The 20,945-nt window shown below is 44.4% G+C and overlaps 1 protein-coding gene across 1 annotated transcript in view; it reads right to left on the bottom strand.

Moving 5' to 3' along the window:
• Positions 1–20,945, bottom strand: part of LOC122814064 — a 361,643-nt gene that overhangs the window by 134,459 nt on the left and 206,239 nt on the right. Inside the window, exon 3 of the mRNA XM_044086674.1 lies at positions 4,622–4,813. Within this exon, the coding sequence (XP_043942609.1) occupies positions 4,622–4,813 (192 nt within the window). The remainder of the gene's footprint in view (positions 1–4,621; positions 4,814–20,945) is intronic.

Below are 20,945 nucleotides of genomic sequence, written 5' to 3'. Positions count from 1 at the left end.
AACAGCATTTTAGGAGGAAAAGAAGTACCACCATCCTAGAAGGCGGCGGTGGTAACAGTAACACCTAAAGAGGGTAAAGATAGAATGGATCCAGCTTGATACAGGCCCATTTCAACACTAAACCGTGATTATAAAGTGTTTATGTCTACAATGGCTAAAAGAATGGCAAAAGTGATACCACAATTGACAGATATGGATCAGTGTGGTTTTGTGGGGGGGAGGCAAGCATCTGATAATATTAACAGAAAACTGATGATCCAGAGGGAAGCAGAATGTCAGTAAATACCACTGCTATTGGTGGGTTTTGATGCAGAGAAAGCATCTGACAGAGTAGACTGGGACTTCATGGGCAGGGCAATGGAAGCATTTGCTTTCCCTGATACAATTTTAAGGTTGATTAGGAGTATATATGAGGGATCGGAGGCAAAAATTAAAGTGCAAGGTCCTCTCTGATAACTTTTGCTTGTGTAGAAGAACCAGGCAGGGTTGTTCACTTTCCCTTTGTTGTCTGCATTATATTTAAAACCAGTGGCAAAGAAAATAAGGGACTCAGAAATTCAAGGATATAATTGGTATGGTAGTCAGGAAAAGCGGTCTCTATTTGCAGATGATATTATTTTATGCATGACAAAACCAGAAAGGGACATTACAGTGTTGTGGAACATTTAACACAATTCCAAATCTTCTTGGGATACAAAATTCTTCTCCTTCTTCTTTCGGCTTTTCCCAGTTAGGGGTCGCTACAGCGAATCACCTTGTCTGCTCATGACTGGCAGTGGAGTTTTACAGAGTCGAGTTGCCAGCTTGGCGCCCAACCTTCCACAGAAGGCGCACACATGCACACACTCACACCTAGGGCCAATTTAGAGTGTCCAATCAACCTACAGCACTATCTTTGAGATGTGGGAGGAAACCGGAGCACCCGGAGGAAACCCACACGACCACATGGAGGACATGCAGACTCCACACAGAAGGCACCCCAGCCGAGGATTGAACAGGAGAACCTCTTGCTGTGAGGCCTTGGGGTACAAAATTAATGAAGCTAAAACAAAGGGAATAGTGGTAAATTATGTACCCACACATGAATTGGTCTAACAATATCCATAATGATGGGGACATGATAAAATGAAGTATTTAGGAGTATGGATTAGAATTGACTCTGTTGTGGCAGCTAAGGATATGTGGGAAGAGACTAAACAGAAGATGATACAAAAACTGAGAAACTGGAAGTTGTGTAATATGGATACGAAGATACAAGCAATTAAAATGTTTTTAGTCCCTTTGTCCTGTACATAGGTCAGGCACATTTTTACAAACCAGAGGAGAAGCTATGGATAGCAATTAAAGAGAGTTGAAGGATTTCACCTGGGAAGGGTCATGTGGGATAAGCTGATTCTTCCAACAGAACAAAGCAGATTAGCATTACCCAATTTGAGGAGGTATTTTAGAGCAACACAGTTAAGGGTCTTACACGCATCACAAGCAGAAAAGGAATGGTGGAGATACAGGGAGAAAGCTCATGAAATAAGGAAATATTGGAGTTTGGATGCAGACTCTTAAGGAGAACAGCAAAAATCATACAGAGTATTACATTTATATAGCAGGGAGTGTTCTATGAACTAAACCAGCACGAGAGTACAGAAAAGAGTTTCTGCCAATAGGGATGACTGTGGTTAGGGATACGGGTATTAAGGAACGGGGGTTGGAATTTAAAGGAGAAAACTGGCACATGAACCAAGGTATTGGGAGCAAATAACTAGAGAGGGAGAGGTATTAGAATGGGAGGAGGGCAACAATTTAACTGGACTGCAGGTTAGACACTGCCTTCCCTATCAAAGATTGACACCAGACTACAGGCAAAGAAAAATAAATAGGGTTGGTCCGAAATGAAAGACCAGCGCTGGTAAGCGTTTTTAATAAAATCTAGAACAGAAGCTGCCTTTAAAAACAGGAATAATTAGTAAAGCATATAAAATCTTGCATTATAATTATAAGAATCAATCAGGGGAGCGTAGAAAGGATTGGGAAGAGAAACTGGATGAGCAATTCACAAAGACAATGGGGTGATATATTTATATCTCCCAAATATCCAACAAAGTCTAGAAGATTTAGGATCTTTGCCTGGAAGTGTTCACATAGCTACTTTTATATCCCAAGTAGACTCCAAAGAATTTTTCCTCATGTGGATAGCAAATGTTGGAGGTGTGACGGGCAAGAAAGAGGTGGCTGGGAACATATTTTTGGGGAGTGTTAATAAGCTGGCAGACTAAGGATTCCCTGCAGACTGCTCTGTCAGAGATGCTGGATGAGTGGATTGGATTGACTGGGAAGATGATTTTTTTTTTAACTATGATACAGAATCAGAATTGCCTAGACACAGTAAAGCCTTGCTGAGTCTAATTATGGTGGCTACCAAAAAAGCTATTACTAGAAAATGGAAATAATCTATGTCTAGACCAACTTTACCAGAAGTAATCAATACACTAACAGAGATAAAACAATTGGAATTGGGATCCTTAGAAAAGAGAAGGAGCAAACTACATAGAAAAAAATGTGAATTGTGGGAACAATATATGCAGAGAAGAAATGAGGTTTAAGAGGCTGGATTTGAATAAGCCATATAATGCTTAAATGACAATGACTGCATATATTTTAAGTGGTGTATAAAGTTTGCAACTATAGTTGTTTCAATGGTGTTTGTGAGGTATAATGTTTGCAACTAAAGTAGTGTCAATGTTGTTTGTTTTTCATTTATATAAATGTAAGACTACGTCATACGTGATAATTTAATAACATATTAAAGAAAATGTATTTGCAATGTCTGGACTATCTACTAGATAACCAGCCTGTGCCTTCAAACCAAACACCACTTCTGCTCTCATCACAACACAACTATACTGCTTTGCTGAATTTTGGTAATACTGTCAATACCCACAGAAATGATAGAAGCCTAGTCTGCACATCGTCCTAGATTTATCAAAAGCTTTTAATACCATCTCCCAGCAAATCTCTGGCATAAACGCTCACCCTTGGGGCTCACTAACTTTTCACTGCACTGGTTCCATAGCTACCTCTCAAACAGACCACAAATGCAGTGAAATGGGAAAATTACTTCTCCAGTTTCTTGCCAGTAAATCTTGGAATCTCACAAGTTATCTATATTAGGTCCCATACATTTCAACATACTCAAAGCCATCTACACAACAACAATAAAACCCAGTTCAATAAAATGATGACTCGGCCCTAATCTGCTCTGCAAAACTGTCTAAACTTCAAACATCTTAAAAAATCCTTCTTATTGAAATATGGATAAATTACTTCACACTATTTCTGAACTGTAAACCTGAATTAAGTATTTTTCCCAAAACACGTCTCTATTAAAACTCTCTTCACTATTGCGTCTGCCAACAACACAGTGATGGAATAAGTAAACCACACAAAATTACAGCTGGTCACCATAGATAACCAGCTCAAATCCCACCACCATGCAGCACACATAGCTAAAAGAAAACACCAAACATTAGCTTCAGTCCACATACCACACTGACATGGCCAGGAGACACACAGCCGCTACTTCCTTACTACCATCTCTCCTCTACGCTGCCTCAATTTTCACTAACCTTGAAGTCTCACAACTGTCCAAACTTGAGTGATATTACAATAAAATAGTAACATTTGCAGTAAACTAGTACAACAGAACACACTACTGCATTGCACTCAGAGAATTAAACTGGTTAAAACTACCACATCACCATGTGTTTCTCAGCAAACTACAACACACAGATTTCTCTATAAGCCAGAAAATTGTACAGCCCTTAACAACTTAATACAACACTACTCTCCTGGTATAATTTTACATTCTAGAGAAAAATTGCTAATCATTATAACTAAACCATCTAATAGCACAGGTGACTCTATATTCAAACATTGTAGCTGAACTATGAAACCACATCCCACTAACACTCCACGTTTTTTTTTCTGATATTTTAGTACTCTCAGCAGGCAGTTTGTTGCTCACAAGTATCAATTTTCCCTGTGGTCTACATCTGTCACTGTCTAAATATATGTGTATACATATATAGACATATATTTATATATATATATATATATATATATATATATAAAACATATGAATACATGGAGACACACACACACAGTTCCCCATCATAAGGTACATGGGAAGACAGAACTCCAGCAAAAACATGTGCTTAGGAGTGTTACAAAATTTTGTTTGTGCAGTATTTCAAGGCGCTGTTGTTATACAGCTCTCATGTTTTAGTTGCAATATTTTGTGCCCGACTACAGAATACATGCTCTATAATGACAGATCCCTTGTAGACATGTGCTTGTTGAACAAAAGAGAAAGGAAGGTGATGGAGAGGACTACGAGAAAAGCGCGTGCAGGAACTACAAAAGAAGATCGATAATCTTGGAAGTCTACTGTAGTCTGTAAATTTGATGGGATTATACTGTAAGTTTCTGAACACAGCTGAGAAAACAGTTAAAAAGTGGGAACCTGTTACAATTCTGGAAAGTTCACTTAATATCACCCTTTCCTCTACACAGAAAATGAAGTCCTGACAATCCACGGATTCTGAGAACATTGTGCAGGCAATCTTACCGTCCTTCAAGTTCCTGGAAGCGGTTATAGTCAATTAGCCACTGCTGCCATTTGAGGCGGTCAGTCGCAGTACTTCCAGATTTGATTGGAAACCCATTGGATCCGTATCGGTGATCATTGTTCAAGCTGAGGCAGTGGAACTGTGCAGCCATCATTTCTTCAGACAAGAAGTGCTTACTGCTGGGTTCATTACTGTGAACAAAACAACAAAAAAAAGTCACTGCGTAACAGTAATGGGAAAATAAAACAGCATTTCAGTTAAGAGGAGTGGTGATACTATATGCATACATTACACTGGACATTTTAAACAAAAACATGGATCTTAACAACATTAATCAAAAGCAACAAACAAAACTGATAACGGAAAATGCACACGAGCAAACTAAAGTACAATTTAGTTTCTAAATCTACTTGCACGATTCTTGACAGGTAAGAACAAACTATGACATTAAAGGTCTCACACTATAAAAGCACACGTTAATTTAGCAGTTAGTACAAACTAGCAGCAACTGTAAATGCTCCATTACAGTAACATGCATGGGGACACGAACATTTCTTATCTGGGAAGGGATGTCGTAACACACTGCTTTTGTACTGACAAAAGAGAAATGCAGCAAAGATGGGGCCTTTTCAAGCAATGCATATATTACAGATCTTCCAAAATTTTCAAAACTAGTTTTTACAGCAGAATTCGATGATACAGTTCATTACAAAACTGTACCCTCCTTACAGCCCTCCTAATTTTATATAACTCTGAGACTGTGCAATCCCCAGGGAAAGGGACATATTCCCTAACCTCAGGGATTGTCGACCTCGCACACCTGTCCACCATCTGTTTTGTCAACTAAACTACACTCGACTAAAAGAAGTAAACAGATTCATATACATCTGTATACACACACATTTTATACATATCTACACACACACGTATATACACATACATATATTTATCTATATTTTAAGCAAAGCATTCTATATGTACTTCTGTTTAGTAGTGCTGATTTACACACACTGAACAGTGAACATTATTTATCCTACCACTTCCAAAACACCCTGACAGTGAAACTGACAACCTGTCTCAAGCTGAATGTAGACGAGCCTGCTGGTTTGGTCATAATGTCTTATTATGGTCATACTTTATTGATTACTAAAATTATTCAGCAAACTACTGTCAACTCAGACATTACAAATGGATAGTAAACAACCAAAATCCAAGTGGAATAAACTTCACAAGATAAAAAAACACAGGTTAATTCTAGCACTTCGGTGTAGAAACACTTTAATGGAACACAAATCCAATCACAAATACTGCTTAAATACACATTGTAATAATTAAGCAATAAAACAATAAAATAATTAAATAAATTCAATTATTTCTTAAAGCAAACATCTCCAATTAATTTCACCATTAAGTCCTTTAGGGACCATGGTATTAAATTTCAAAATATAAATACTTTCTTTGTATAAAAGTTTATCTTTTAAAATACTATCGTCTCCACAAAAAGAAACACTTTGTTCCAGAACACATCCTTTTAACAGTGAATAGTCACTATTATGTGATTGTGTAAAATGAGGAGCAGTAATTTTTCTTTCCTCCCATTCTTAATATCTCCAATATGTTCCATAAAACGTGAGCGGAACATTCTCTTTGTTTCCCCCACATAAAACATATTACAGGGGCAGCTTAAAGCATACACTACTCCCTTAGTTTCACATGAAAATCTTTCTCTGGATGTAAAAGGTACATTATTGATGCATTTGAAACAATTAACTATATGTGGACACACCAAACATTTGCCACATTTAAAAGTACCCGTCTGAAATATACAACTGGGTACTGCAAAATTTGGTATATTAAAATGTCCCTGTACTAGCATATCCTTTATACTTCTGCCCCTTTGGTATGCTTTAGAAAAACATTAAGCTAACACATCAGATAAGACATCATCCTTCAACAAAAGCTTCCAAAAATGAGTTAACATTTGAAATATTTGAAAACTTTTTATCTTATACATGGTTACAAAGTAAATCTGTTGAATATGGTCCGACTCAGACTTCTTTAGGTTATTTCTTCCTTTATTTTTCCCAGTAGAATTTTTATTCTTATTATACACCTTATGACTAGCCTCCCTTATTCTGTTAACATCATATCCTCTCTTTATAAAAATCTCTGTAGATTTGCAAATTTCCTTTTCCAGAATCTCTGTTTTATTACATATCATGGACAACCTTAAAAACTCATTATAAGGGAGTGCATCTATTGTATGGGGAGGATGGAAACTAGATGCATGTAAAAAATGATTGCCATCCTCAAACTTTCTATGTACCCTGGATACAATTGACCATTTATTTTCCCTTCCAACTCTAAGTCCAAAAAATGAACTTTAGTTCCTTGATACAAACCATCAAAAACTCAAATCAAACCAAAGGGGCAGAAGTATAAAGGATATGCTAGTACAGGGACATTTTAATATGCCAAATTTTGCAGTACCCAGTTGTACATTTCAGACAGGTACTTTTAAATGTGGCAAATGTTTGGTGTGACCACATATAGTTAATTGTTTCAAATACATCAATAATGTACCTTTTACATCCAGAGAAAGATTTTCATGTGAAACTAAGGGAGTAGTGTATGCTTTAAGCTGCCCCTGTAATATGTTTTATGTGGGGGAAACAAAGAATGTTCTGCTCACGTTTTATGGAACATATTGGAGATATTAAGAATGGGAGGAAAGAAAAATTACTGCTCCTCATTTTACACAATCACATAATAGTGACTATTCACTGTTAAAAGGATGTGTTCTGGAACAAAGTGTTTCTTTTTGTGGAGACGATAGTATTTTAAAAGATAAACTTTTATACAAAGAAAGTATTTATATTTTGAAATTTAATACCATGGTCCCTAAAGGACTTAATGGTGAAATGAATTGGACATGTTTGCTTTAAGAAATAATTGAATTTATTTAATTATTTTATTATTTTATTGCTTAATTATTAAAATGTATATTTAAGAAGTATTTGTGACTGGATTTGTATTCCATGAAGGTGTTTCTACACCGAGGCGCTAGAATAAACCTGTGCTTTTTTATCTTGTGAAGTTTATTCCACTTGGATTTTGGTGGTTTATTATTCTAAAACTTCTGGTGGTTGTGATATATTACAAATGGATAGGCTTTAATAATAATAATAAATATAAATAAAGGTGGCAGCAAGGCTTATTTTTATCTGTAAAACTGTCAGGGTCTAGGTTTTTAAGAGCGGTAAACACAAATATGGTCAGTTTCGATTTGTCCTAAAACTGGGTTAGAAATACATAGAATAGATGTGCTACGTTGTAAACCTCGTGAAGTTATAAGGAAGTACAAAGGATCATCTGCCTATGATGATATCAGCTTAGGATGGAGTAAAAGATTCCACAGCACTTATATAAAAGAGTAGGTAAAATTCCCCAACACCCTGGCCAAGTTTCTCCTACTCTGCATGAATACCATATCGGCTCTCCTTTGAACAGAGGCCATTGGCCTAGTGGCACTAACAAAGGCAACAAAGTATAAACACACAAATATTTATACTGTGTTCACAGTCATTACTGTATGAAGCTAGGTACTGTGAAACGAAATAACCAAGTACAGTTTTAGCAGACAGTGTATCAGTGGTAAAGTCTGCCCACTTGCCTGAGAAAACATATGGTTGCAATCCGTAGCCAACATTAATCGTGTGTTTTTTTCCCCTTTCTCTGAGTCCATGAAGCCTCCCTCTCATTCTATTAGCACATTAATTTCCCACACAGGAAAGCAGTGAACAATGACAGTGGGATTCCAGGTGCGCACACTGATGCGAAAGCAGACAGGCAAGCAAAAACTGAGCAAAATAATAGTCAGACGCTGAAATGCTGACACCAGAAAGAGTGCAAAGTGCATTAAAAATGCGTACTTAACACTGTCCGACTGCTGGGGATGAACATATGCCTTCAACTACTACAGGAGTGGGACTCAGAACAGCAGAAAGCTTACTTAAGAACCTCGACACACCTGTGGATGCATCATCTACATGTACAAGAAGCCAAGCCTGGTATTCATTACCAGGTAGGAGTGGATGGAGAGGTAAAAAGAATGAAGAAACGAAGCAGCAGACTGATATCAAGTTCTAATGTAAAAAGTACAGTTTTGTACCTACCATAAATGTAGATGTCCGAACAGGATAGCATCTGCAGTCCTTACAAATGGGTTGTCCTGTCGTCAGGCAGCCCTTCGGTCGGCCGGATTCCAAAGTCTGGGTCTGGCTTCGGCTGGTGTCGCACTCACCCGACGTCATCTCTGCTGGTCTTCGGGTATAAAGGCATCAGCCGACGCCATTTTCCTCAGTGTTTCTTGTCCCAGATGCCAGTTGCCCTCTTGGAAAGCTAATTTTTGGGAAATGCCAATGTTTCCAAAAAAGTAGAAGGCAAATACAAAAATAAACATGTATATACATATATACAAACAAATACACCATAAGAAATCCCCCCCTAGCTAGCTATAAGGAGGGTAAATACCCTAGGAGTACCACAGAGGGGAAGGAGGGTGGGTAATCCTGACTGCAGATGCTATCCTGTTCGGACATCTACATTTATGGTAGGTACAAAACTGTACTATGTCCTTCAAGGATGCATCTGCAGTCCTTACAAATGGGTAGAATACCATAGCCAAACTAGGGGAGGAGGAATAAGAATCATGGTGTAGTTAGGATCCCTTGTAAGACAGCAGTGGCGAACCCTGCTCGGGATCTGGAGTATAGAGGTTAAGTTATAATGCTTGGCAAATGTATGCACGGAGGTCCAAGTAGCCGCCTCAATAATGTCCTTGGTAGCCACTCCTCGTAAGAATGCTGTGGTAGTGGCAGTAGCCCTTGTAGAGTGAGGCCTTATGTTCTGTGGAATTTGCTTTCCATGGTAGGAGTAACAGTATCTTATGCAATTTCCTATCCACTTGGAGATTGTTTGTTTGGAAATTGCTTTTCCTTCCCTTCCTGCTGCGTATGCTACTAAAAGTTGGTCAGTTTTCCTATTGGCCTTGGTTCTGTCCAGGTAGTAGCGTAACTGTCTATGTACATCCAAGATATGCAGGAGTCTTTCTCCCCTGTTCTGTGGATTGGGAAAGAAGGTAGGTAGGTGGATCGCTTGATTTAGAGACACTCTGGATATCACCTTAGGCATGAATGTAGGGTTAGTTCTCATGGATACTCTATCTTGATGAAAGATTAGGAAGGGTTGTACTGCCATTAAAGCCTGTAGTTCTGAAACCCTTCTTGCTGAAGTAATTGCCAGTAGGAAAGCAGTTTTCCAGGATAGATGTTGGAGATCTGCTGTTGCTGCTGGTTCGAATGGAGGGAGTGTCAATTTTTCTAGCACAAAGTTCAAGTCCCATGCTGGCAATGGTGGTTTCCTAGGAGGTTTTACATTTTTAATTCCTCTCAGGAACTGTCTGAGTAGAGGGTGAGAGAAGACAGGGGAATCAAAGCTGTATTCTGCAGAAATAGCTGATGCATGTATCTTGATGGAGGAGTAGGACAGGCCTGAATGGAGAAGCTCTGCCAAATACTCCAGGATGTTGGCAATATCTACCTTTGACACATCCTTCCCTCTGAGTACTCCAAATGACAAATCTTTTCCATTTTCCTGCATAGTTCCTTCTTGTTGAAGGTCTGCGGGCCTCAAGGATGATGTCTTTAACCCTTTGAGATAAGTCTGGGTTAGTTGTTGTCATGCAATGTTCCAGGCAGTTAGTTGTAGAGTTTTCAGGTTGGGATGCAGGATGTTGTAGTTGCTCTGAGTTAACAGCAGGGGAATCAGGGGAAGTGTCCACATTTCCCCCCGTGAGATGGTCCTCAATAATGGATACCAATGTTGCCTTGGCCAATTTGGGGCTATCAGAATTATCCTTGGACGTTCCTCTTTGATTTTCAGTAGTACCTTGTGCATCAAGGGAAGGGGTGGGAATGCATATGCTGTCAGGTCTTTCCAACTGAAGGATAGAGAGTCCACCTTCCAAGCAAGTGGGTGGTATATCCTTGTGCAGAATTTCTTGAGTTGGTGATTGAGCGGTGATGCGAATAGGTCTATTTGTGGCATCCCCCATTTCTTTGTGATGGTCTTGAAGATGTTCGGGTGTAGCATCCATTCGTGAGCATCCAAGGTAGTTCTGCTTAACATGTCTGCTAGGATGTTTTCTTTTCCTGGTACAAATATAGCCTGTAACTGAATGTTGTAGCTCAGAGCCATGTCCCATAGGTCCAGAGTCATTCGGCATAGGGGGTAAGAATGAGTGCCTCCCTGTTTGTTGATGTACCACATGACAGTGGTATTGTCTGTCCTTATCCTCAATTGGCCTTTCTTTGAGGTATGGTCTGAAATTCTGGATTGCTAGTTTTACTGCCAGCATTTCTTTTTGATTTATGTGCAGGTGTAGTTGATCTGGAGTCCATAAGCCTTGAATGCAGTGGTCCAGCATGTGAGCTCCCCAACCGAGGTCTGAGGCGTCCGTTGTGATGGTTTGGCTTGCTTGTTTGCTGTGGAAGGATAAGCCTGGATTTAACTGGCATGCCTGAGCCCACCATAGGAATTCTTGCTTCAGGCATGGGATTAGTGGTATTTCGGTTTCTAAGCTGTGCTTGTGTTGAGACCATAAATTCTTCAGGTACCACTGTAGCTTTCTCATATGCAGTCTGGCATGAGGGACCAGTATTATGCAGGAGGCCATGAAGCCCAGGGCCTGCAGTACTTTCCTTGCTGTTAGTTTGTCTTGCTTCGTTAATGCCATGAAGTAAAGAGGTAGTTGCTCTTGCTTTTCCCCTGTTAAGAATGCCATCTGTTGTACTGTGTCCAATTTTGCACCCAAGAAGGTTCTTGTTTGGGATGGTATCAGTCTTGACTTTTTTAGGTTGACTGTGTATCCCAGGGCTTGAAGTAAGCAAATGACCCTTTGTAAGTCTTGAGTCAGCTTGTGTTGGTTGTCCGCTTGTATCAGGCAGTCGTCCAGGTATGGATAGATTTGGATTCCCTGAAGCCTGCAATGAGCGATTACTGATGCCAGGCATTTCGTGAATACTCTGGGCGCAGTAGATAAGCCAAAGGGCAATGCTGAGAATTGATAATGCTCTGATCCTGCAAGAAATCTGAGGTATCTTCTGCAATTTGGTCGTATGGGGACGTGCAGGTATGCCTCCTTGAGATCTAGAGTGACCAGCCAACACTCCTTGCCCAGCATGGGAAGAAGTTGCTGTAGGGTCAGCATTTTGAATTTTGGAACAATGATGAATGTGTTCAAAGCGGACAGGTCGAGAATAGGTCTCCAACTGTTTTCTTTTCTTGGTACTAAGAAGAGTCTGGAGTAAAAACCCTTTCCCTTTTCTGTGGGTGGTACCCTTTCTACAGCTCTCATTTTTGTCAATTGAGTTATTTGTCTTAGAGCTTCTGTCTTTTGATTTGGTGGTAGGTTTGGCATTCCTCTTTTTACTGGTAAGGTGTGGAAATGAAACCTGTAGCCTTGATCTATAATTTGCAAAATCCACTTGTCTCTTGTGATATGGTGCCAGTTCTTTGAAAATAAGGCTAGTTTTCCGCCTAAGGGTGCTGCAATCTGTTCCCTGGTGGGCGGTGTCAGAATCAAGTCATTGTAATTGTGTTGTAGAGGCGGTGGTAGACTCTGTGCCTCGTTGGTTATTGCCTTGCCAGTGACGTCCCCTATAGGCACCTCCTCTGGATTGATTTCTGCCTCTGGGGCGTCTAACCCTGCCTCTCTGAGATTTAGAGGAGTCTGGAAAGGACCAATGTTTGGATGGCCAGTTCCTGCTAAACCTTGGAGGCTGGACCTGTAAGAAATCTTTAACTGTTTGTACAGATTTTGCCTTCTCTTCCATTTTCTTCATTACTTGTTGGGCAGAGGAACCAAATAGACTGGCTTTATCCATAGGAGCATCTAGAAGCTTTGTTTTAACATGATCCGGTAAGGCCTGTTCTTTCAGCCATGCATGCCTTCTTATAACTGTACCAGTCATGGCTGATCTAAATGAAGCCTCCAGTGCATCATAGCCACATTTTAAAGAGTGGTTACTAACCTGCTGTATGTTATTAACCATTTCTAGAACATATTTCTTATCTACAAAATCATCAGAAGACAGTTTCGTAGTTAACTGAACTAGCATAAACTCTTGGTATTGGATCATATGAAACTGACAATTCAAAGCTCTAGCTGAGAGAGTAGCAGAGGTGTATACTTTTTTACCCCATCTCTCTAATGACCTGGATTCCCTATCAGAAGGGAGGGGGTTTTTTGCTGAGGTCGCAGCTACTGCCTTAGGTCCCTGGGAAATAGTCTCAGGGTCTGCGTGCGGAGCCTTGTATAAGTGGTAATAAGTGTCCGGAACCCTGTAAAACCTATCGGGTTTGGTAGGGGCTGGAGGTAAGGTATCTGGAGCAGTGCAAACATCATTAAAAGCATCATCCACTACAGGGAGAACTGGAGGTATAGCTAAAGGCCTATGTTGAGGTAAATGTAAAAAGGTCCTAAGCCTTTTTCTTGAATCTGAGAAATCTTGTCCTTGCCATTGGAATTGTTCTCTCATGGCATGTAAGGTTTCCCCAAAGGAAAATTCCTCTGGTGGAGAGGCAGGAGGAATAGATTCTTCCGCATCGGAATCTTCATATGTAGAATAAGGAGCCTCAGGATGGTCTGTATCATCTGAATCATCAGAAGAGTCATCTGAGGGTACTGTCTCAGGGTGTTCTGCTCTGGGTCTTTTTTCTGGAGGTTGAGAGGCCCTGTCTGGGTGAGATTGGGATCCTCTTATTAAAGAGATGAGATCCTCTGCCAGAGTAAGCATTTGGGAACTAGAGCTGGGCCTGTGAGAGGGTGGCTTAACAGGTACAGACTTAAACAATTTGGATGCTTTAGCCCTGGCAAAGGCCTTTATAGACATGGCTGCAGGAGGCCTACCAGCACCACGTGCTGGAGTAGAAACATCCAAAGGGATGGTATCCGATAATTCTAGGGAACCCACATTGGTAGGTAAAACTTCAGTGGCCGATTCAACTAGAGTAGAAGGGGCCTCGGTAGTAGTCATGGATTCGGCTGAGGATTGAACCGTTTTCTCGGTTTCGGCCGAAACAGAGACACTCGCGGTTTGCTTAACCGTGGTTTCGGCCGAAACCGCGGACCGCGAGTGTCGGTCCTTCTCCTTGCGTTTCTTAACAATTTGTGTAGTCGGAGGATCCGACGGCATAATGTACGCAAAATCTGAACCGAAAAACTGTTCAGCAAACTCCGACCGACGCCTAAGTGTTCGTCGGTTGAAGGAGGCACAGGCTGAACAAGCTGCTACGTCGTGGTCAGGGCCTAAACAAGGTAAACAGTAAGAGTGGAAATCTTTATGAGGTATTTGTTTCCCACAAGTTAAATTAGAAGTTATGTACTCACCATAACGTTCCATCTGAGTAGGTGTATTCATTTGTCTGCAACCTGTGGGTTATGGATCCGAGATCGGATCCGAACCGGCATGGTTTCCAGCTATGGATCCAAGCTCTCAGCTCCTCCCCTCACCCATAATGCCCTGCTCTACCCTCATGACCTCAGATCGAGTTTGCCAAAGCAACAACACCCTGAAAGGGTAACAGATAATATGCAGGAAACTGAAAGGCCAGGGGGATAGGAGGGCGGGATGGTTGCAGACAAATGAATACACCTACTCAGATGGAACGTTATGGTGAGTACATAACTTCTAAATCTGAAGTAGGAGATTCATTTGTCTGCAACCTGTGGGACAGAGTCCCCAGCTACCTGAATCTTGGGCGGCCATCATGGAAGGATATTCCGGAGCACCGCGGAGCCAAAGGATGCTCTACCCCTAGATGCAAGATCCAACTTATAGTGGGAAATGAAGGTATGAGATGAAGCCCACGTGGCTGCTGCACAAATATCATCTAGAGGAATCCTAGCCTTGAAGGCTGCCGAGGTAGATACTGACCGGGTTGAATGGGCATGAACACCCTCCGGTGCGGGCCTTCCTGAAGCTTGATAAGCCGATAAGATGCACTGTGAAATCCAGCGGGACAGAGAAACTTTGGAAATTGGCTTGCCCAAATTGAATTTTGCAAAGGAAATAAACAACTGGTCGGATTGCCTATGACCAGCCATCCTGTGTAAATAAAATCTAAGTTGCCTGTGAACATCTAATGAATGTAGCTTATATTCACCTTTGTTTCCATATTTAGGGAAGAAAACAGGCAGGTTAATGGACTGATTGATGTTTGCTTCAGAAGCGACTTTAGGAAGAAAGGACGGGTTGGTCCTGAGATAGACACGGTCCAGATGGAATACCAAGTAAGGAGGTTTAGCTGATAATGCTTGAAGCTCAGAAACTCTCTTAGCCGATGTAATGGCTACCAAAAAGGCTGTCTTGTAGGACAAGAATTTGTGATCCACCGTAGCCGCTGGCACGAAAGGAGGGGCGGTCAAGGCCTGTAAGATCAGAGAGAGGTCCCAAGGGGGAACTGCTTGTTTTATAGGGGGCCTGAGAAGAAAAGTACCTTTAAGAAAAATTTTACACAATTTGGCTGACATAAGAGGATTAGAGTCATGACCAATGTGATAATGAGAAATTGCCGCCAGTTGGACTTTGACTGTGGAACTGCTGGCACCATCGTTAAAGAGAGTAGTTAGAAAGTCAAGCACCAAAGGAAGAGGGACCGTGAAGGGATTCAGGCCTTGCCGCTCCGCCCACAAAGAAAAACGTTTCCACTTGCTTCGGTAAACCTTTCTAGTGGATGGTTTATGGGCTGCCACCAAAATTTCCTTAACCGGTGACGAAATACCGGGAGTCCTAATCAAGAGTGGAACTGGAGCAGCCAAGCGGTCAGCTTCAGGTTGTCCAGATTCGGAGGAGGAATGCAGGATGGATGGGATATCAGATCCGGGATGGGATCTAGAATCCAAGGAGGATTCACCGAGTGAGACCTTAGGAAGGGGAACCAGATCTGTCGAGGCCAAAACGGAGCAATGAGAATCATTCGGCAACCCACCCGAGAGGCTTTCTGAAGAACTTGGAGCATCAGAGGCAAGGGTGGATAAGCATACAGAAGACCGGGTGGCCAAGCATGCACCAGAGCGTCTCTTGGGGTACCTCCGGGAGGAGGTATCAGAGCGAAAAAACTGTCGCACTTGGTGTTTGAGGGAGAGGCAAAAAGATCGCATGAAGGGGTTCCCCACCGTGCGAATATGTGTTCCGCTACTAGACAATTGAGAGACCACTCGTAAGGGGTCAGAATGGTGCGACTGAGCTTGTCCGCTAGGATGTTGGACCGACCCGGAATGTGCGTTGCTATTAGAAAGCGGTTGGTGGAGATTGCCCATTCCCAAACTCTCATGGCTTCTCGACAAAGAGGGTAAGACCTTGTCCCCCCTTGTTTGTTGATGTACCAGACAACAGACATGTTGTCCGATTGAATCGCAATTGTTCCCGAGGGAAGAAAGTCCTGAAGTGCTAGCAACGCTAAAAGCACTGCTCTCATCTCTAGAACATTGATATGCAGTAAGGTCTCTGAATCGTCCCACGTGCCTTGGACGGTCCGGCCCGCAAAGTGCCCCCCCCCACCCGAGGCGGGAGGCGTCCGTGGTCACCGTGGCGAGAGGGGGAGAAGCACAAAATGGGCAGCCTTTGTGGAGATCCGGGGAGTGGAGCCACCACAAGAGGGACCGTTTGCAAGCCTTGCTGATCGCTATGGGATGATGCATGGGGAGAGCAAGGTACGACCACTGTACTAAGAGCGTCCACTGTAGAATGCGCATATTGAGCCTGGCAAGAGGAAGAAGAGCTATAGCCGATGCCATGGACCCTAGAGCCCTCAGGACCAACTCCGCAGGAACAGAACTTGAATGGAGGATGGCCCGCACCTGGAGCTGCAGATTTTGAACTCTGTCCGCAGTGAGGAAGGCTCGTAAACTCCTTGTGTCTAGCCTGGCCCCTATGAAATCTAAGAGCTGTGTGGGCGCCAGGTTGGATTTCTTTGTATTTATTGTGATGCCCAGAAAAGGAGCAAGATGGAGAAAGGAGTCTCGCGCCAATAGAAGTAGATGCCTTGTTGGGGCGGTAAGAAGCCAGTCGTCCAGGTATGGAAAGACCTGCACCCCCTGAAGCCTCAGGTGGGCCGCTACCACTGCTAATACTTTGGTGAACACCCTGGGGGCTGTGGTGAGACCAAAGGGAAGGACCCGGAACTGGTAGTGACTGGCTCCCAGCCGGAAGCGGAGAAACCTCCTGGAGCGCCTGTCCATCAGGATGTGGTAGTACGCGTCCTTGAGGTCTATCGAGCACATCCAGTGACTTTCTCCCAGAAGGGGGAGAATAGATTGCAGAGTGACCATTCGGAATTTTTCTTTGGGGACTGCCAGATTCAAGAGAGAGAGGTCTAGGATTGGTCTTAGTTCCCCCGTCTTCTTTGGCACTAAAAAGAATCTGGAGTAGAACCCTGATCCGATCTGGTCTGGGGGAACGGGCTGGATGGCTCTTTTCTTTAGCAGATGGCCAATTTCTGCCAAAGCGGCCTCCCGTTGACCGGGTGGGACGTCTGGGAAAGACTTCAACTTTGGAAGGTGAAGGAAAGGAATGCGATATCCTCTGGATATGATTTGGAGAACCCAGCGGTCCGATGTTATGGACTCCCATGCCGCTAGGTGCCCCGAAAAACGTCCCCCGACTGCCTCCAGAGTGGAACAGTCGGGCAACCCCTCAGGGTTGCTGCGCGGGCCGTTCAGAGAAAGGTTCCCTGGACCCGAAGTTTCTGGGAGCCCCTCTGCCTCTAGGGCGGCGTCCTCCCTGTCCTCCTCTGCCACGGAAGGACTGGTTGTCCGGAGCAGGCTGGGACTGCTGCGACTTCGAACCACATCTTCTTCTGACCCTTTTGGTTCCTAGAGTAGGGCCTCTGGGGTGCAGAGAAGCGGATTCCGACGGCAGACAGCGTCTTCCCGTCCTTTTCGCTCTGGGTCAACGTCTCGAACGGTTTTGCCAAACAGAGCAGAACCATCAAAGGGGGCGTTCGCAAACGACGCTTTGAAGGGCTCAGAAAAATCGCAGTGACGGAGCCAGGCCTGACGTCTAGTGACCAGTCCTGTCCCCGCAGCTCTAGCGCCGCCTTCCGTTGCATGGGAGAGTAGCCGCATAGAAGTATTAGTAACTGACCTAAGAGTGGCCATACGGGTGGAGTGCAGAACCCTGTCCTCCTCCGAAATGGACTCAGGGGGGGATGCAGCGTATTCTTTAATAAGATCTCGCTGCATCCTAATGACATGTGCCAAATAGTTCAGCGCCCTTACTGAGAAGGTCGCTGAACTAAACATCCGCTTCCCCAAGCGGTCCATCATCCGAGACTCCTTGCTCGGGGGGTGGACTGAGGGACTCTCCTGAGCCAGTTCCCTCTTGGTGGCCGCCGCCGTCAACATGGCATCTACCGGAGGCCCCTTACTCCAATGGGCCCGGTCGGATGGCGGACTAAGGATCCTATCTGGTCTTTTGGGTATTGGCTCCACGGTGTCCGGTTCCTTCCACGCCCTGGTGGTAATAAGGTCCACCAGGGGGTCGGCAGGGGGGGACACCCAAGAGGTAGACGGGCCCGCTTCAAATGCCTCCAAGAACACGGACTCGTCCGAGGAAGACTTGGGGGCAGACCACACCCCCTTATACGGAGCATTTCCATGATGTCTCCAAAGGAGACATCCTCGGGGGGTGACCGTGGGAAGCCTTCCCCTTCCTCCAAGTCCGTGTCTTCTGTGAGAGACTCGGGGGAGTCAATGTGCCTCCTTTTGCACGTATGCTTGCGAGGGACATCCTCTGGGGGGCTGTCAGAGGAGTCCTCACAAGCAGCAATTTGTTCCATAGGAGCAACTTGGGGCACAGAAGCGGGCTGTCCCAGGGGCCGGATGGTGGAAGCCAGGCCCAGTGCAGAGGGAGCGCGGGACGGAGCCTGAACAAGTGCCGGGGGTCCGGAGACCCTCAACAGAGCCCTCTCCACTACATCAAAAGCCGAAGGGGAGCCGACCTCGACCAAAGGATCCGACAATCGGCTCCCCTCGGATCCGAAGAGTGGACCGGAGCCGGCGCGCCGGATCCGGCGACAGTGCGCTCCGACACAGACGGCGCCGAAGGAGCACTGATCCCCCCGGATCCGAGGCTCGGATCCAGGCTCCGAGAGGTCGGATCCGACGCACTCGAGGGCAGGGTCGGATCCGAAGTACCAAGTACTATCGGCGCCGACCCACCCCCCGCTCCGAAGCTGCTCGGCTCCAGCTGCTCCAAACCCGGATAGCGGGTCGGAGAAGGAGCAATAGGCTTAAAAAAGGGTGTTGAGCTCCCCCCCAGAGGGGGGGGAGGCAAGAGCACTCCCATCTGCATCTGGGCCTGGATGAATCTTCTCATCATCCGGTCCAGATCAGCATCTGAAAGGCTATATGTAGATCTCGACGAGGCTACCGAGGTAGGCCTGGAGAGCCTCCTCGATAGCCTCGACGGAGATCGGGTCTCCTCCTCCTCAGGGCCCGGTGAAAAGCACACAGGGGACCGGAGCCGAGAAGGAGGAGACCGAGCCGACAACGGAGCCGGGGGAGAAGCCCGCTTGGCTGGCGGGGCCGAAACAGAGGTCTCGGCCCGCCGCTTGTGGTGCTTCTCCCTCCGGTCCTTTTTCCTAGCATCCCTCTCCTCTCCAGAAACGGGAGGTTGAGTCCCAGGAGCAGGAGGGGGTGCCACAGAGGGAATAACCGGATCCACGGTTTTTCCCGAAGGAGCGGAGGCCGGAGCCGAGTCAGGCGGCAAAAGGCCCGCCAAGACAAGCTTGGACCTCCGCTCCTTAAGTGCCCTGGGGTTGAACCCTGCACAAATGGAGCATCCAGATGTGAGGTGTTCAACCCCCAGGCACCTAACACACCGAGTGTGGCCATCAGCCGGTGACAGCTTATTGCCACACTCGGTGCATTTAGAAAAGATAGATTTGGGCTGATCAGCCATCAAATCTAAAAAGCTACTAAAGCTACTAAAGAAAGTAACTAAAAACTAACAGACACACAGGCCCAACACACACACTCTACGCCAACAGCGAGGGGAGGGAAAAAAAATACTTATTGAAACTCTAAATACAACTATCAAAGGGAAAACCTAAACTTTCACACAAAAGCACAAAAAAAAATTCAAAGTTTTTTTGTTTAAACAGTAAGAAATAAGCACTTAGCTGAGAGCTATGAATACCAATATCCAGTCACCAGCGCGGCAAACGAGATCTGAGGTCATGAGGGTAGAGCAGGGCATTATGGGTGAGGGGAGGAGCTGAGAGCTTGGATCCATAGCTGGAAACCATGCCGGTTCGGATCCGATCTCGGATCCATAACCCACAGGTTGCAGACAAATGAATCTCCTACTTCAGATCAGTTGTTTACTTTTTCTGACATCGGCTGAGGCAAGAAAGAGTCCCCAACGGGGCAACGGGGTACTTAGCTTTTTTGAAGTCTTCGAAGTAGTATTCGGTAGTAATCTCTGGATCTGACCGACCGGCACTTGCGAACAGCTTCTGCTTCGGGCGCCACGCGGCAAGAAAGACTGAGGAAAATGGCGCCAGCTGATGCCTTTATACCCGAAGACCAGCAGAGATGACGTCGGGTGAGTGCGACACCAGCCGAAGCCAGACCCAGACTTTGGAATCCGGCCGACCGAAGGGCTGCCTGACGACAGGACAACCCATTTGTAAGGACTGCAGATGCATCCTTGAAGGACAGACGTGGGCGGAGACTACAAGCAGTAAATGGTCACAGTTGAAACGAAGCAGCAGACTGATATCAAGTTCTAATGTAAAGCAGACGTGGGCGGAGACTACAAGCAGTAAATGGTCACAGTTGAAACGAAGCAGCAGACTGATATCAAGTTCTAATGTAAAGCAGACGTGCGGAGACTACAAGCAGTAAATGGTCACAGTTGAAACAAAGCAGCAGACTGATATCAAGTTCTAATGTAAAGCAGGCGTGGCGGAGACTACAAGCAGTAAATGGTCACAGTTGAAACAAAGCAGCAGACTGATATCAAGTTCTAATGTAAAGCAGACGTGGGCGGAGACTACAAGCAGTAAATGGTCACAGTTGAAACGAAGCAGCAGACTGATATCAAGTTCTAATGTAAAGCAGACATGGGTGGAGACTACAAGCAGTAAATGGTCACAGTTGAAACGAAGCAGCAGACTGATAAAGTTCTAATGTAAAGCAGACGTGGGCAGAGACTACAAGCAGTAAATGGTCACAGTTGAAACGAAGCAGCAGAC

The sequence above is a fragment of the Protopterus annectens genome, chromosome 10.part0 (assembly GCF_019279795.1).
Source record: "Protopterus annectens isolate FY-2018-M chromosome 10.part0, PAN1.0, whole genome shotgun sequence".
Classification (NCBI taxonomy): Eukaryota; Metazoa; Chordata; order Ceratodontiformes; family Protopteridae; genus Protopterus; species Protopterus annectens.
Note: the sequence above shows the minus strand (reverse complement) of the source record. Positions and strands in the feature narration are given on the sequence as shown.